This window comes from Dipteris shenzhenensis, chromosome 29 (genome assembly GCF_047967505.1).
Source record: "Dipteris shenzhenensis isolate YYH24624 ecotype China chromosome 29, Dip_SZ_1.0, whole genome shotgun sequence".
Lineage (NCBI taxonomy): Eukaryota > Viridiplantae > Streptophyta > Polypodiopsida > Gleicheniales > Dipteridaceae > Dipteris > Dipteris shenzhenensis.
In genome coordinates this window covers 37,589,950-37,605,971 of record NC_141624.1, presented here as the reverse complement: position 1 = coordinate 37,605,971, position 16,022 = coordinate 37,589,950, and the positions used below count along the sequence as shown (strand labels likewise).

Sequence of the window (16,022 nt, the reverse complement as noted above, 5' to 3'; positions counted from 1 at the left end):
TTGGATAATGCGTTGGTAACATTGTCATGTATAGGACAATAGATGAGGCTGATCTCTCCTGCATGTAATCTCTATTGAGAAGTCGAGCTAAACATGTGCGGATACTGATGACCACTGGACTGACGGTCCCACACTTCACTGGCATTGTTGGTGGACATCATGATCGAGATATCGCCAGTGATTCTCTACCGTGGGTGACAGTTAATATAGCTAGTCTACAGCTGGCATAGTCATAGTGCTAGCTTGCTTATGTTCACACTATTGACGTGGCATGTCACATGAGGGCATCTGGATACTGTTTATGAACTTTCTTTGTGCGTTGTTCACTTTAAGGCATGATGAGTAAAATTTAAATGGTATTTAATGGTAACTTCAATTGGGATTCTACGTCTACATATGTTTGTAGATCTAGGGGCCCAAAGTTTCATGATTGATGGAGTATGGTACATGATCAATATCTTCATTTTACAGTATTTACAGTGCAGCACGTGTTTTTCCAGGAATGTGGATGTGATACAAGGAGGGTCAAAAGAATTGTAATTCAGAAACGTGTTTGGCATTTCCAAACTCGTGGCAAATATGAAGCTTCCTTTGCACCTGTGCAAGACGTGATTGTAGTCCTAGCTGGCCTAGTTGCTCAGTCCTGTCTCTCGAATTTCTTTTTTTCTTCAATGAGACACATAATTGCTAAGTAGAGGTGTGGCTACTTGCAGTGCTTATAGGCTTCATCAAGAAGCCTCTTTTGTCTCCAAAGCAATGGTCCAGAAGTGGCTTGTTTGTGAGCATGATGCCTAGAATGAATTGTTTAAGCCATTCAACTTACAATCGAGCCTCAGCGAACCAAGACTCTCGGTAGGAGTTGACACATTGACAAACAAGCAACATGAAATTCTGTGGCTATGCTACCCAAACAAAAAGTGTGTCTATCTTGCACTGTTCTTTGCAACTTTAGTGAAAAATGTCAACAAAAGGCATAGACCAGCTCTAAATGATTAAATCAAACCAATACAAGCCTTGGATGGGTGATGATCCTCAAAATGAGCCCTTTCTTGACTGTATATTATTGTGCATGCACAATTGAATGCTGAGATTGGGAGAAACCTTAGAATCCCAAAGCTTCCCAAAATGAATCTTTGCAACAGCTCTCCAATATTTACGCTTTTAAGTGTGGAGTGCATGCCAATTGAGTGTCACTTTAAATCCATACCAAATCAAAGAAGATCTGCTGAAATTTTGCAGAAGTGGCACATCTGCTGAAATCCTCAACATTTGTTGTCTCATGAAGCGTGTGGAATAGAATGGCAAACCGCCCCAAAGATGTTTTTGCAAGAGGCACCTAAAATACAGAAAATACAGCAAATATAGCTTCTAAATGCCGTCTTTGCACTCAAAGATGTGCTGGCCATCAATCTAGAGCAGTTCACACGGTCTCAAAACTGCTACAATAGGAAAACGTCTGCAGATGCGTCCTGTGATATTGGAGAACAAGTTGTGCGTCTCACATGCGTGGATTGTACAGTCTACTAATTGGCTCTAGACTTGTACATAGGAGAGTGGAGGCTTTGATGCTAATTGAAGTATAGAGAGAGCAAGAGGGAATGGGAATGCAAGAGATGAGTGTATTCCACAATGAATCACCAACAATTGAAATTACAAAGGCATTGGTTTATGTAGGAAACCCTAAAAGATTTAAACCTACAATTGACTAACCTATGTTACCATACCATTGTAAATACCACTACGGTTGACCAACCTACATTACCATACCATTTATATGCCCTAAAAGATTCAAACCTACAGCTGACTAACCTATCAAGATTTTTGATAGCCTTGAGCCTTCAACATTGTGGTCTTAGAGCCTGCAAAGTGTCTCCTCGAGCTCTGTTTACCTGGTGGGGTGACTCTCATGAAGTAATTGCTTCTATAAGATAAGTTTCGGACTCTTATAGCTATAGAGCATTACATGCAAAACTATAGTCTAAAATGCTAAAAAGCTTAGGGTTGGCTTGTAGTCCATATGAAATGTTATTGGGTGCCTTGATTCATTGCCTTAATCTGTTTGTCAGATTGGTCAGTGTTATGCATTTCAGCAATTTGGAATTGTTGTGTACATTTGAGTTGATTGCTTCTAGTTTTGCTGCGTGACGCCTTTGAAACTACTTTAGTGTGCACTTTTTATAAATATAAATCACTAAGGGCGATGCTTATGGAATAATGCAGTTATCAAGGCTCTATCTCCGAAATCCTAATGCAGGATGTACTCGTCAAAAGGTGAGTCGCGGGTTTGAAAAGCGTTTTTCCTGATGTTTGAAGTTGCAATGTGGTGTGGTGCAAATCATATGTAGGTTCATCTTCATGTATATGCCATTTCCATTTATTATATTTGTTTGTTAAACATGAAAGCTGTCCTCTAATAAATCATCCTGTTACTCATATTTTCCTTGCAATATAATATTCTAATTTTTGAGGGTGAAAAGATACGATGCATACCCATGCCAGGAACATTACCAAATGGAATTGCATAAAGCAAGAAAGCAAAATAATTACATGCAAATAAGATATCTAAGAAAAGAAAAAACTCATACAAATTTCACACTGAATTTCTATTGCAAACTGCCAAACAAGGAGGAGAAGCTTAGAGACATGTACTTGATTATTAAATTCTACTTCAGAAAGATTATACAGTCCATTAATTAGCTTGTGAGGAACGATGAAGAGGGTAGTAAATTAGATTCTATTTTTCTTTTCTCATTTTGCTTTTGTTCGGAAACTAGATTTTATGATCACTATACTTGAACCTGCTTCATATTGCCAATTCAACGATCAATCATGGGGCAGGCACTCAGATTTTCCTCCCAGCCAATCTCGGTGTTAGCAAACTCTCGGAACAGCACCCTACGTGAAAGCTCCAGCTTGCATATTCCACCAAGCCCCAATTCCCTAGATGGATCTAGCTTGCCACATGTCTTCATTCTAGGGTACCTCTTAAATGCATATTTACTACCCCTCTCTTGGGATATCAATTTATTCACTTGCCCCTAGGACATTTCCCACTTAATGCATTTAAGACCCATTGCCTTAGACCCATCTAGTCAGTGCCTTGTTACCCTCATCAAGGACCTTGACATTAACCCCTTTGACCATTTACATGAAGCCCAAATAAATATAATATAAACATTGATCCTTTACAAAGAAAAATGTCGACTGACCCTTCCGAGGTCATGTTGCCTCAACTTGAGCGTAACATTCCTTTCCTCTTCAAGCATCAGCGTCCTCAATGATAAAGTCTGGGAACACTCTGTAATTGGTATACGGATCCCCAGGTAGCTTCTGATAGAGGTAAATCATGCCATGCAACCAACACCGTGGGTATCTGCGTACTTGCATTATTCCTCGGTCCAGGATTCTTGTTGGTTTGCGTCTTGCATTATGCTAGTCACCTGTATGCAAAAACTTCTTTAAATGAGAAACATGAAAAACCGGGTGCATCTTACAACCTATGGTAATTTTAATTTATAGGCCACCTTGCCTATTCTTTTTAGAATTAACCACGGTCCACAATATCGGGGTGATAACTTAGCACTCTCTCTTGCAGTCAAAGACTTAGAGTGCAAAGGAACTCTGAGAAAAACTTTTTCTCCTTCCTTAAATTCTCTAACGGATCTGTTCTCATCCGCATACGCCTTAGCTCTATCCATAGCTTGGCGGATGTTAGCTCTCGCAAGTGCTAGCATCTCTTGCATCTGAACCACAAAGTTCGCGGCACTAGGCACTTTCTGAGGTACTCCAACTGTAGTTGGATTTGTTGGTCTATAACCATAGTTCAGCTCAAATGGACTGAACCCTGAAGAGGAATGTTTTCTATCATTGTAGGTAAATTCTAACAATGGCAACCATTTGTCCCACGTATGTTGCCTCAATGAAACATATGCTCTAAGCATATCCTCTGAAATTTGGTTGATTCTTTCTGTCTGACCATCCGTTTCTGAATGATCCCTACCACTCATTCCCAACTCAATCCTTAGTGTCTCAAACACTGCAGTCCAAAAATGACTGGTAAATTTGACATCCTTGTCTGACACTATGGATTTGGGTAATCCATGTAAACGAAATATATGTTTAATAAACAAATCCGCCACTTGCGGGGCACTAATAGACACTCTAGTTGGAATGAAGTGAGCCATCTTGGTAAGACGATTAACTACCACAAGGATAGAATCATATCTACCTTGTGTCGTAGGCAGACCTACAATAAAGTCCATGGAAATGCTCTCCCACCTACCTAGTGGTATTTCCAAAGGTTGTAAAAGTCCGGGTGGCTTCACTCGCTCTGTCTCACTTACCTTACACGAAAAACGTGTCACATATTCATGAACATGTTTTTTCATTTTTGGCCAAAAGAAATCTCGCTTCACGAGATCATATGTTTTCTTGACTCCTGGATGTCCCGCACATGGGCTATCATGGCATTGGTGAATGACACTCTGTCTGAGATCATTCTGATTAGGTACTACTACCTTGCCATTTCTTTTCAGCATACCATCTCTTATGGTATATCTTGCATAAGTCTGGCCTTTTCTGGATGCCAGGTCACCCTTTTCCTCGGATTTAAATACATTAGCCTTAGGCCAAAGGCTCTGAACGAACTCGTTCACCTTTTGAGTTTCTCTAATCTCGGTCATTAGAGCACTCTCTAATACCGTGAAACTCATATTATGCATAATGTGTGACAACGCATCAGCAACTTTATTATCCTTCCCTCTTCGGTACCGAATCGTCAAGTTAAACTCTTGCATGAGTTCTGCCCACCTAGCTTGGTGGCCTCTCAAGTCAGGTTGTTTACAAAAATGTTTAAGAGTATCATGATCAACATCAACATAAAACTTTGATCCATATAAATAATGTCTCCATGTTTTCAGAGCATAGATAACAGCATACAACTCTAATTCATGAGTTGGCCAATTTCGTTGAGAGGGAGAAAGCTTCTTGCTTTCAAAGGCTATTGGCCTTTCCTCTTGGAGGAGAACTGCTCCTACCGCAATGCCACTTGCATCGGTTTCAAGGAAAAACGGTTTTTGGGGATCAACTATTTTTAACACCAGCCCTAAGACCACAGCTTATGGTGTTAAAACTTTCATGTTGATTCTGTTCCCATATAAAAGGTACTTTCAGATCAGTCAATGGTGATACTATTTCAGGATATCCTTTGATATGTCTTCGATAAAGTTCGACAAATCCCAAGAATGATCGCAAAGCGGTCAAACTCTGAGGGATAGGCCAAGTCAGTATCGCAGCCACTTTCTTTAGATCCATTTCTACCCCCTCAGGAGTAATAATGAATCCTAAATATTCAAGTCTTACCATACATAGTACAGTTTTCTTTTTATTTACATAAAGAGTGGCTTTCTTGAAAGTATTGAACACTATTCTTAAGTGTTTGTGATGCTCAGCAATACTTTTGCTGAAAAGTATAATCTTTCTTTTTTTAAAATATCATTGGCAAAGCAAAAGGTGAGAAACTAGGTTGAATCTGCCCCAACTTGAGGTATTCTTCTAGTTGTCTTCGTACCTCTGCTTCTTCGGTAAAACTTAATCTATCGAGAGGTCTATTTATAGGTTCTGCCCCCGGGATTAGTTCAATCTTAGGCTGAACATTCTGCTTTGGAGGTAACCCATAAGGTAACTCATCCCTAAAACAATCAGAGAACTCCTTTGCTATTTGATTAGCCAGCTTGGCCATCTCTCCATTTTGGGTAACATCAGTGCTAGCCGAAGAACCATCAATCGGCTCTATTGATGATGTACAAAGAAACAAAAACTCTTCTTGAGCTTTTCGAACTTCCATTATGGAAACCAACGGTGCTTGAGGTATATCTTTTTCACCTCGTAAGACATACATCACATCATTCATCTTGAATTGATAAATGTGCTTTCTCCAATCTATGGCTGCATTCTTCCTAGAATGCCAAGTCTTATCTAGGGCTATATCTGCGTGAGCAAGCTTTGTCATTTCAAAATCAAGCTTCTCTGTATAGTCTTGAATTCGAAGTTCCAACCAAGGCAAAATGCAAAAATGCAGAATGGTAGTATTAAGTCCTAAGTACAACATAGTCATGTCAATGGTCGACTATATATCAATCTCAGCATCATCATCAACATCATCATCATTAGCAACAGCAGGACATCAAGGTGGCTGAGGCAATGGGGGCATGAAATCGGCAATAGAGTGCTGTCGGTCACTCAAAGGTGCAGTCCTGGCACGTCTCCTGGTCGTAGCTCTACGTCTATAACCAGGGCTACTGTGACCCCCGTCGGTTGGGCTCCGACTCTAAACAAGGAGGGGATGTCCCCAAGTGTGATCTGTGTGTCAACCCTCTGTCTGAGCTGTCGGGTCACAGGCTTCGGGTCATGGTCATGTCGAGGCCTCATCTCGTGGGGGTCCATGTGATCGGGCTGAAAGAACTTCGTGATAGAGCTCTGAGAGGAATCAACCAAGGAAAAAGTCTGCTCCTGTTTCCGTGCTCAGAGTATCCTCTCGCGGTGTATGAGTACCTCATGAATGAAACCTGCCAAACACTGCTGGTCTGAGTAGGAGAGGAATCGGGCCAAAATCCCGTAGTGCATGTCCATAGGATGTAACAGGGGCCCGCCTATCAGCGAGCACTCGTGATATGTCGGGAAGTAGAATTGCACCCTCTCGAAAATCTAGCAGTGGCATTTGGCATGCTCTCGTCCTCGCGTTGAAGTCTCTAACTAGGAGAACATCGCCGCGGCTCATGAAATAAATAATATCCTTATGGAGAGGTGTGTATGGTGACGTCTCAGCCTCCTCCCGCGCTGCCCTGGCGAAGTGTGATGTATCTGGTGGGAAGTAGCAGATCTCTATGAAGAGGTCTCGACTAGTCGTGCGCCGTAGTTGGATCCAAAGGAACCTAGAGTGTGGGTCCCTCCTCTCGATTGAGATCGCTCCAATGAGTTGTTAGAATTATTGATATATTCTAGGCAGTGACCAATGTAATGACAATAAGTGGGTTAGGGGCACTTTTCCCTCATTTAGAGGTTTTCCCCCCTAACCACAGTTAGTTCACTAACTACGGGTAGTGAAGGATAAGGTTTGTCACTTAGACAAAACCTTATTCCCCCTTTGTATTTTGGTTTACTCTTCTATTGCATACCTGACGTTCAACTTACACTCTCTTGCTTCTTGCTCTCTCTCTTTTCCATCATTTGGTATCAGAGCAACTTGAAGTCCTAGACCATCTACTCTTCCTGCATCTATTAGCTCCCACAGCTCCCAAATATTCTGCACCTACAGGAATCCTACGAATCAACTACAAGCCTCTGTTCGTGCAAGTTGACCAGCAACTCACGTTGCTATCTGTACAGATGTACGGTAGTCTTGCGCCATACCACCTGCTCCTGCTATCTGTACAGCTATGTCGTACAATCGTACGGACACTTCAGTCAGCCGTCCGTACAATTGACTAGAGTCATACGTACACAGTTGCACGTGTGTCCGTACACATCTACGTAGGGGTCCGTACAACACAGATTTGTCTGTACAACTGCCCGTACACTTTTGCTCAGGCGTTCGTACATAGTGCATCAGCCGTTCGTACAGCTCTCCGTGCGCTCCCGTACTGTTCGAGCTAGCTGTCTGTACACTTCTGGTCTCGGCTTCGATTTGCTCCTTTCAGGTTGCAGCTCCGTGCCATTTGCAGGTGACAGCCACAGAGTGCATTTTGGGGCTTTTTTGTTTGCGTATGCACACAGGTGCATTTTGCAGGGAGCCATTGATTGGCTGTGGATTCAAGCAGGTGCATTTTGGGATTGTGGGTGTGCTCATTTGCACACATTGGCAGTAGAATTTGGTTCTTTTGCAGGGCTTTCAGTCAACTTGCCCCTTTTAGAGTTTGCAATTTCTTGCAAAAATTTGGGGTTTTTTGCTTTACACTGCAATTTCTTGCATTTTTGGGGCTTTCAGTTAATTTGCCCTCTTTTGGATGCAATTTCCTTGAAGAAATTGGGGCTTTTGGCATTCTGATGCAATTTGGCAGTGTACAAGCATTTTGGGACTGTTGCATGCAATTTTGGACTCATTTTGAGTGACATTGCAGACATTGGCAAGTTTTGTAGTGTTTTTTTTCGCAGATTGAGAGCATTTGCAGGATAATTGAAGTGCATTTTGAGCCTTTGATAGGCTGTGATAGTATTTGTCACTGTGGGTAGATTTTCTTTGCTGACTTTACTTGTGCATTTTACATCCCAGGAAGGGATTTTACTTGGTTAGTTTGCTATATTTTTTGAGATTATCTGGTGAAAATGGCTCAGAACAACCCCAATGAGGTGTTCGGAGTTCTCACACAAGAGGATAAGTTGGATGGCACCAACTACTCCTTGTGGAGTTTCATGGTTCGCAATATCTTGGTTGGCAGACATCTTTGGGATTATGTCAATGGACATGAAGCAAGACCAGATACAGCGGCTATACTTGTCACTCCTACAGTTGGAGGCAGGGGTAGAGGTGCAAATGCAGCACAAGTAGTTGGAGCAGCCGCTCCAGGAGCTCCCACAGCAGAGCAGAAAAGATGGGACTCTAGAGATGCACAAGCTCTTTCAGTAATTTCTCTTTTTGTCAAGAGGTTCATTATACCTCATATTTGGTCATGCAATTGTCAAGAGGTTCATTATACCTCACATTTGGTCATGCAAGACATCTATGGCAGCTTGGGAGATACTAGAGAGTATGTGTGCAGCAAGAAATGATGCCAGAGTTTCCTTTCTGAAGAGAGAGCTTTCCCATATGCATATGGATGAGGGAGATTCCATGAATTCTTACCTCACAAAGCTTCAGGACTTAAGGGAACAGTTGCTGAATATTGATGAAGTCATTCCGGATTCAGAGATGATCACCACCACTCTGAACTCTCTTCCTGAATCCTATCTCGGTTTCCACACCTCGCTGAATTTGTCATTGAGGGGGGGCAGCAATCCTCTCTCTTTTCACGAGTTGGTAGGACTTCTGTTGCAGAAGGAGCAGACACGCAAAAATATGGCAACCCGGGCTGGCGAGCATGCCATGCTCTCCAAGTTCAAGCCCAAGGGTAAAGGGCAGCAAAATCCACATGCCAATCAGCCCACAAATCAGCATAAAACTGATTCAGGACAGCCCTCTTATAATGCAAAGGGTGATACAAATAAGTAGAAAAAGAAGGGCATCTGTCATTATTGCAAGAAGCCAGGTCATTATATTGGAGAATGCAAGAAGCGCATAGCCAAAGAGAAGAAAAGGGATTCCGGTACACATTCTCATGATGGGGGAGATGTTGCAGCCAACTTTGTGGAAGAGCACTATGCCTTTCTGTCTTGCAATTCAGATTTTTTAGTGGGTAGTTCAGATGCTACAGCCACTAATGATGATGACCCATATGCTTTCTTGACTTGTAGTTATGATCCTTCAAAGGATGCATGCTCTCTTAGTGTCAATGAGACACTTTATACTTGGTATTTTGACAGTGGTGCTTCAAAGCACATCACTTCCAAGAAGAGTGTGTTTGTATCTCTACATCCTCCACCCACAAAAAAGAAGGTGACTTGTGCGAATAATTCTTCTTATTCAGTGTGTGGAGTGGGAGACATTCTCACATCCACTGATGGCACAGATTTCAGAATTTTAGATGTTCTCTATGTGCCAGGGATAAAGAAGAATTTGCTTTCAGTGTCCTTACTCAATAGAGGAGGATTTCAGGTTGTTTTTGATGATGACAAGTGTGCAATCAGAGACAAAGAGAATGACTATGCTTTGATGTTGTTTGGCACTTTGTATCGTGGTCTTTTTCAGCTTGATCTATATGAAAAAAGATCCGATCTTGCATTATCAGTTAGCACTCTTACTGCTGCGATGCAGAATGCGGAGTTATGGCATGCCAGGTATGGGCACATGAGCTATGGCAGCTTAATGACACTTCAGAGGCATGATATGGTTGATGCGTTGCCTCCTTTGGAGTCGCCTCCTCCTCATGCATGTGAAGGTTGCATCCTTGGCAAGATGCTTAGACTATCCTTCAAGAAGGATGGTGCAGTGAAAGCTACACGGAAATTACAGCTTATTCATAGTGATGTGCGGTCCCATGAGGACACCTGCTTTTGGGGGTTATCTCTATTTTGTTACATTCATAGATGACTTTACCAACTATACTCGGGTCTATGGTCTCAAGGCAAAATCAGAAGTGTTTATGCATTTCAAGCACTTTGTGGCTATGGTTGAGAATGAGACAGATTCAAGGTGCAGACACTTCGCACAGATCGAGGGGGAGAGTATATGTCTCATGAATTTGAGACATTTTTGAAGGAGAAAGGCATGACGCATCAGCTTATAGTGAGGCTTACACCTCAACAAAATGGCAAAGCTGAGCGGAAGAATCGCACTGCCATGGAGATGGATAGATGCATGCTCACAAGTAAGAAGTTGCCTCACAGGTTTTGGCTTGAAGGCCTCATGTGTGCCAACTATATTTTGAACCGGGCTCCTACAAAGGCTTTGAAGGCAATCACTCCCTATGAGGCATGGCATGGGAGAAAGCCTTCACTGGACCATTTTAGAGTTTTTGGTTGTGTTGTATATGCCCACTGCCTGTGGAGTTTAGACACAAGTTGTTAGATAAGGCACTCAAATGCATTTTTGTGGGATATAGTTCACAAAGCAAAGGCTACCGTCTCTACAATCCTGCTACACGCAAGATTTTTGTTAGTAGAGATGTCATATTCTTTGAAAATTCAGCACATACACATGCTGAATTTCAGATTCCAGCTTCTTCAGATGATGTGTTTGAGGGGATGCTTCCTATAGCAGGTTCCCCCCGCTGAAACTCAGAAATACAGCAACCTCCTTCAGATCCACATGCCCCGATTCAGCCACCGGCTGATTTAGTACCACCTCAGGGTGTGGATGAAGTTGTCAGGCAAGAGATTCAAGAGATACACGCAGCCAAAACAGTTCGGAATTGGTTGCTTCAGACTCTTAGGGAGAGTAGGCTTGAGTCTCCATTGCCTGGCAGGACTCGTAGTGCAGTAAGGCACGTAGGGGGGCTCTTTCAGTTGAGATAGCTTATGCAGGGACTCTTCTTGATGAAGAGGAGCCTGACTCTTTTGAAGAAGCAAAGGATAATGTGCAATGGATGCAAGCCATGCACAATGAGCTGCAGTCCATAGAGAAAAATCAGACTTGGGCTGTTGTGGATTTGCCACCAGGTAAGCATGCCATCGGTACAAAATGGGTTTTCAAGGTCAAACGGAAGCCCGATGGGTCCATTGACAGGTATAAAGCAAGGCTGGTTGCCAAGGGGTATGCTCAGCAAAAGGGCATTGATTATGAGGAGACATTTGCTTCACATCGAGGATGACAACCATCAGAACTGTTATTGGCATGGCTGCACATTTGGATTGGAAAGTCCATCAGTTGGACATAAAAACAGCATTTTTAAATGGAGACTTGTTGGAAGAGGTGTATGTGAAACCACCTCCAGGCTTTGTGGTATTAGATGCACGTAAGGTATGCAAGCTGAATAAAGCTTTATATGGGCTGAAACAGGCTCCACGTGCTTGGTATGCAAACATATATGCCTTTTTGTCCAGCAAGGGTTTCAGCAATAGTCCAACTGAAAGCACCCTCTACATCAAGAAGGATGGGGGGGAAATCTTGGTCATCATTCTTTATGTAGATGATCTACTGCTCACAGATAAAATTGCAGATTTCAAGGCTGAATTGAGAGCCACTTTTGACATTTCCAAATTTGGGCATGTTACATTATTATTTGGAGATCCAATTCATTCAAGAGAGACATGGTATCATTATGTCTCAATCCAAGTATGTTAAAAAACTCTTGGATAGATTCATGATGCAAGATTGCAAGCCTATAGCTACTCCCATGGAGCAAGGGCTGAGGCTTACATTGTATGATGTAGGAGAATCTGTTGATGCCACACTCTACAGTTAGGCAGTTGGATGCCTCATATATCTGTGCAATACACGGCCTGATATTCAGTTTGCAGTATCTCAGGTGAGCAGGTATATGCACAGCCCAAAGACAACACATTGGCAGCCAGTAAAACGCATCTTCCGTTACTTGCAAGGCACAAAGTATTATGGCTTGATGTTTCCCAGGGGGGGTGACTTGCAGATGCATGCTTACAGTGATTCAGATTGGGCTAGAGACTATGACACTAGGCAGTCCACAAGTGGTAATTGTTTCTTTTTTGGCAAAGCTTGCATTTCTTGGCTGAGCAAGAAGCGATATACTGTGGCTATTTCCTCATGTGAAGCTGAGTACAGGGCAGCTTTCACAGCGACAGTTGAATGTGTTTGGCTGCGTCGTTTGCTTGCTGATCTTCATTTTTCATTGGAAGGTCCTTCTCCGATTCTCACTGATAGTCAGAGTGCTATAGCAGTGTCAAAAGAATCCTGTGTTTCATGCTCGCACTAAGCACATTGAGGTTCACTATCACTATGTTAGAGAGAAGTTGCATGCAGGAGAGATATGATCTATGTGTCAACACATGACAATGTTGCAGACATCTTCACCAAAGCACTTCCACCTGAGAAGTTTGAAGCATTTCGCAGTGCCCTGAACTTATCTCCTTTCAGTGATTGATCATTTCCTTGTACATGACATTGGCACTGCAGGGGGGTGTTAGAATTATTGGTATATTCTAGGCAGTGACTAATGTAATGACAATAAGTGGGTTAGGGGCACTTTTCCCTCATTTAGAGGTTTTTCCCCCTAACCACAGTTAGTTCACTAACTACGGTTAGTGAAGGATAAGGTTTGTCACTTAGACAAAACTTTATCCCCACTCTTCTATTGCATACCCGACGTTCAGCTTACACTCTCTTGCTTCCTGCTCTCTCTCTTTTCCATGATCCATCATGAGTGTCATTATTCAAAATATTCTTGGGGTCTCACTATACAGATCACAAAATTTTGCAGGATTTCTGAGTTATGCACACAAGTGTAAATTGCCTTTCAGTAGTGGAGAACATGAGTATTCTTTCTGTGATTCAGATTATGGATTTTCAATCTTCATGGACACTTATTTTCAAGACCCGTAGCTTTTGCAGTATTGTTGCACTGTATATGTCTAGCTTTGGTAGTTCTACTTCAAAAGTATTTTCATGATTGACACCCTTTTTTGGGGATTAAACGTCACTGATTTAGTGCTTGTTTTGTGCAGGTGTTCCATTGCTTGATTGGTGCCTCAAGTTTTGGTAATGTGATAAATCAATCTCTAATTGGCTGCATGGATTAATTCATGCAGCATCGACATGTCAATGACCTTTTGATGCAGATTTGAACTTTTTAAGAACGTGGGTATCTTTTTTTCTGACACGCAGGGTTCGTTGTGTATTTTGTGCTGACACCAATTGCAAAATGTTGCGGATGGTCTTGCTGGTCACATGCATGTGGATTTGTGGTTATAGGTATGATAGATATATTTGCTATATAGAAAAGCCCTTCAATAAAGAGAATATGCCCCCCTGAGGTATTGTTTGCAAGCATGTGGACTGACTCAACTTATCATGTGCTAGCTAGCATTTTGAGTCTACCAACCATGAATCTATAGTAATGGTGTCATGTTTCATGCGTAGGATGCTCTGCACAATACGATGATATATAATGAAAAAGAAATTATGACATTGAACTCATTGGATTCTCTCATGACAAAAGGTATAATAGGAGGGGTAACACCGGAGCCAGTCGGAGTAGTGGACCTTGTTGAACAGTGCTATTTTGCTTCTAGCTGCTGATAACGTTTTAAAATTTAACGATCAAGAACTTCATCTATGAAAGCAAGAGTGAAGGAGGGAGAGAGTCACACCCAAAAAACGTCTTATATTCCTCAACACACACTGCCGAAGACCCCAAACACATCCGTCCACCCATCTTTTGTACATTCCTCAGTTTCTTCTTCTCACGACTTCTTCCTGCTTCCAGACTCCTCCTGCCCGTCACCTTATCCATTCGAGTTTCCTTTTTGCCTCCTTTTACATCACACCTTAGTTTTTAGACCCCTAACCTCTCTACCCCCCTAAACAAACATGATTGACTCTAACCCACATTTAATTACGTAACTCTCCCCTAACTCATCTGATCTTCAGGATATAAACCCACATTTAATTACATAACTCTCCCCTAACTCATCTGATCTTCAGGATATAAACTGCATCTCGAAGCACATGAGGTCCCCCATCTTACTTTGGACTCCATAGTGAAGAGGGCTATACCTTCCCACACAAAAATGCTCGTTAGCATAAAGTGTAACACTGGTAGGTAGACCCTTTTTTGAGCATATCCCACTTGGTACTTGGAGGCTTTAGCTTTTTGGAGGTGTCTCCTTAAAGTATCTTCATTGGGATCCAGGTGAGTGGGAGTGGATTTAGCAAACAACCACTCATAGGTTCTTTCTTTCTTTGACTTCACAGTAAATAAAGCCGTAAGATTCCAGATTACTACTAGACATTGGAGACCTTCTAGAGCTCACCGTGGGGAGAGCTTTCAGATCATCTTGGAGGAGGCTCTGGGAATCCCTCAGGATAGAAAAGTCACTCTCTTCTTTTGGCTTTCTGCTCATGGAGGGATTGCAGTAAATCACTGGGGTATTTTTGGAGCTGATCCCTCTTTTCCACTATGCTTATCAGCTGGTGAGTCTATCAGCACTGCCCTTGAAAGTGCAGACATGCTAGGATCATCTGGTCTAGGATATCAGAACTTATGGGCAGGTTTTCATCCTCCACTTTGTTCATTATTTGCTTGACTTTCACTTACTGGGCCTCACGTATTTATCAGAGTTAGGGCTCCACTCGGGCTATTATGGTTTGGCACCATTCTGTACAATTCTGTGGACTTCATGCAGTTTCTATCTCTCACTACAAACCTGCAATGATCAGTAGACACATGCTGGGAGATTGTAGGAGTTCTAGATGCACATAGGCTATTGATGGCACTAAGTCCACCGTAGTCTACCTCGCTCATACCACGGCCAGTATCTGGACATATATCATACACACCTTTGATGGCTATTTGATTGAGAATGCAGGGATCTTCTAGGTCTGCTTTGGCTAGGAGGCTAAACTTTTCTCAGAGAGTAGAGGGGTTCTTCTTTCTTTCTGAGACCATTACAGGTATGATATGGCGGAGGTTTTCTGGAAAAAAAATGACATGGCAAAGTTTCTTCTCTTGGTTGTTTTTCTTTCATTCTAATAGAAGTCTATTTCAAGGGGGGGAAAAAAGAGGCGGCAAAAGGATGACAGTATGGGGATCAAGAGCTCGATGTATGTAGCAAAATGTCGCTATGTTGAATCCAAAAATGATAAGAGGAATATCAAATCTCTTTACACAAGGGCAGACACCTCTTACAGCTTGTAAGGATGCACTAAGAAAGGGTATTTTGGAGGGATGACAGGACAAGGAGAAATGGGGGCAGGGGGGAAGGCAGGATGAGGAAGAAGGGCAGCTTAGTGAGCAGCCTGTGGTAGATGAAGTTGTTTACAGCAATTTGACAGTCACATATGAAAGCCCAGTTAAGGGATGTTAGATTCAATTTTGTTTTAACAAAAATTAACAAACCCTTCATGTCTTTCATCTTTCATACGAGGGACTTTAGGAAACTGTTTTCTACTGAATAGGTTTGAAGAGTTTATATGGTTTTGTGCAGCAGGATTTTGGAAGCTGCAAAATTTAAATATTTAATGTTCTATATTAATGATTGGTGACATGGGGGACTAAGGTAGTTTATGGATGCAATTGTGTTTTCAATCACCTCACGACTCTTTGTTTCTGTTGACGTGCAGCTTTACCTCAAATACTATTTTTGGCTACATTCCTCCTCCTCTTGTCTTTCTGGTACATCCTTATCTATTATTTGTTCTTGCTTTTGGGGGATATTGAGCACTCCACATGAGCTTCTTTAAATTATAAATATGAGCTACTGTGAGAAACTGTTTGGGGAGCATTCTAAAGGCTGCA

At 42.1% G+C, this 16,022-nt stretch overlaps 1 protein-coding gene across 1 annotated transcript in view; it reads left to right on the top strand.

Annotated features, from left to right (window-relative positions):
* Nucleotides 1-2,214: 2,214 nt before the first annotated feature.
* CAND3 (tobamovirus multiplication protein) overlaps nucleotides 2,215-16,022 on the top strand; it is a 29,747-nt gene continuing 15,939 nt past the window's right edge. Inside the window, exons 1-4 of the mRNA XM_087400972.1 lie at nucleotides 2,215-2,271; nucleotides 13,231-13,264; nucleotides 13,391-13,477; nucleotides 15,848-15,899. Of these exons, the coding sequence (XP_087257098.1) occupies nucleotides 2,215-2,271; nucleotides 13,231-13,264; nucleotides 13,391-13,477; nucleotides 15,848-15,899 (230 nt within the window). The remainder of the gene's footprint in view (nucleotides 2,272-13,230; nucleotides 13,265-13,390; nucleotides 13,478-15,847; nucleotides 15,900-16,022) is intronic.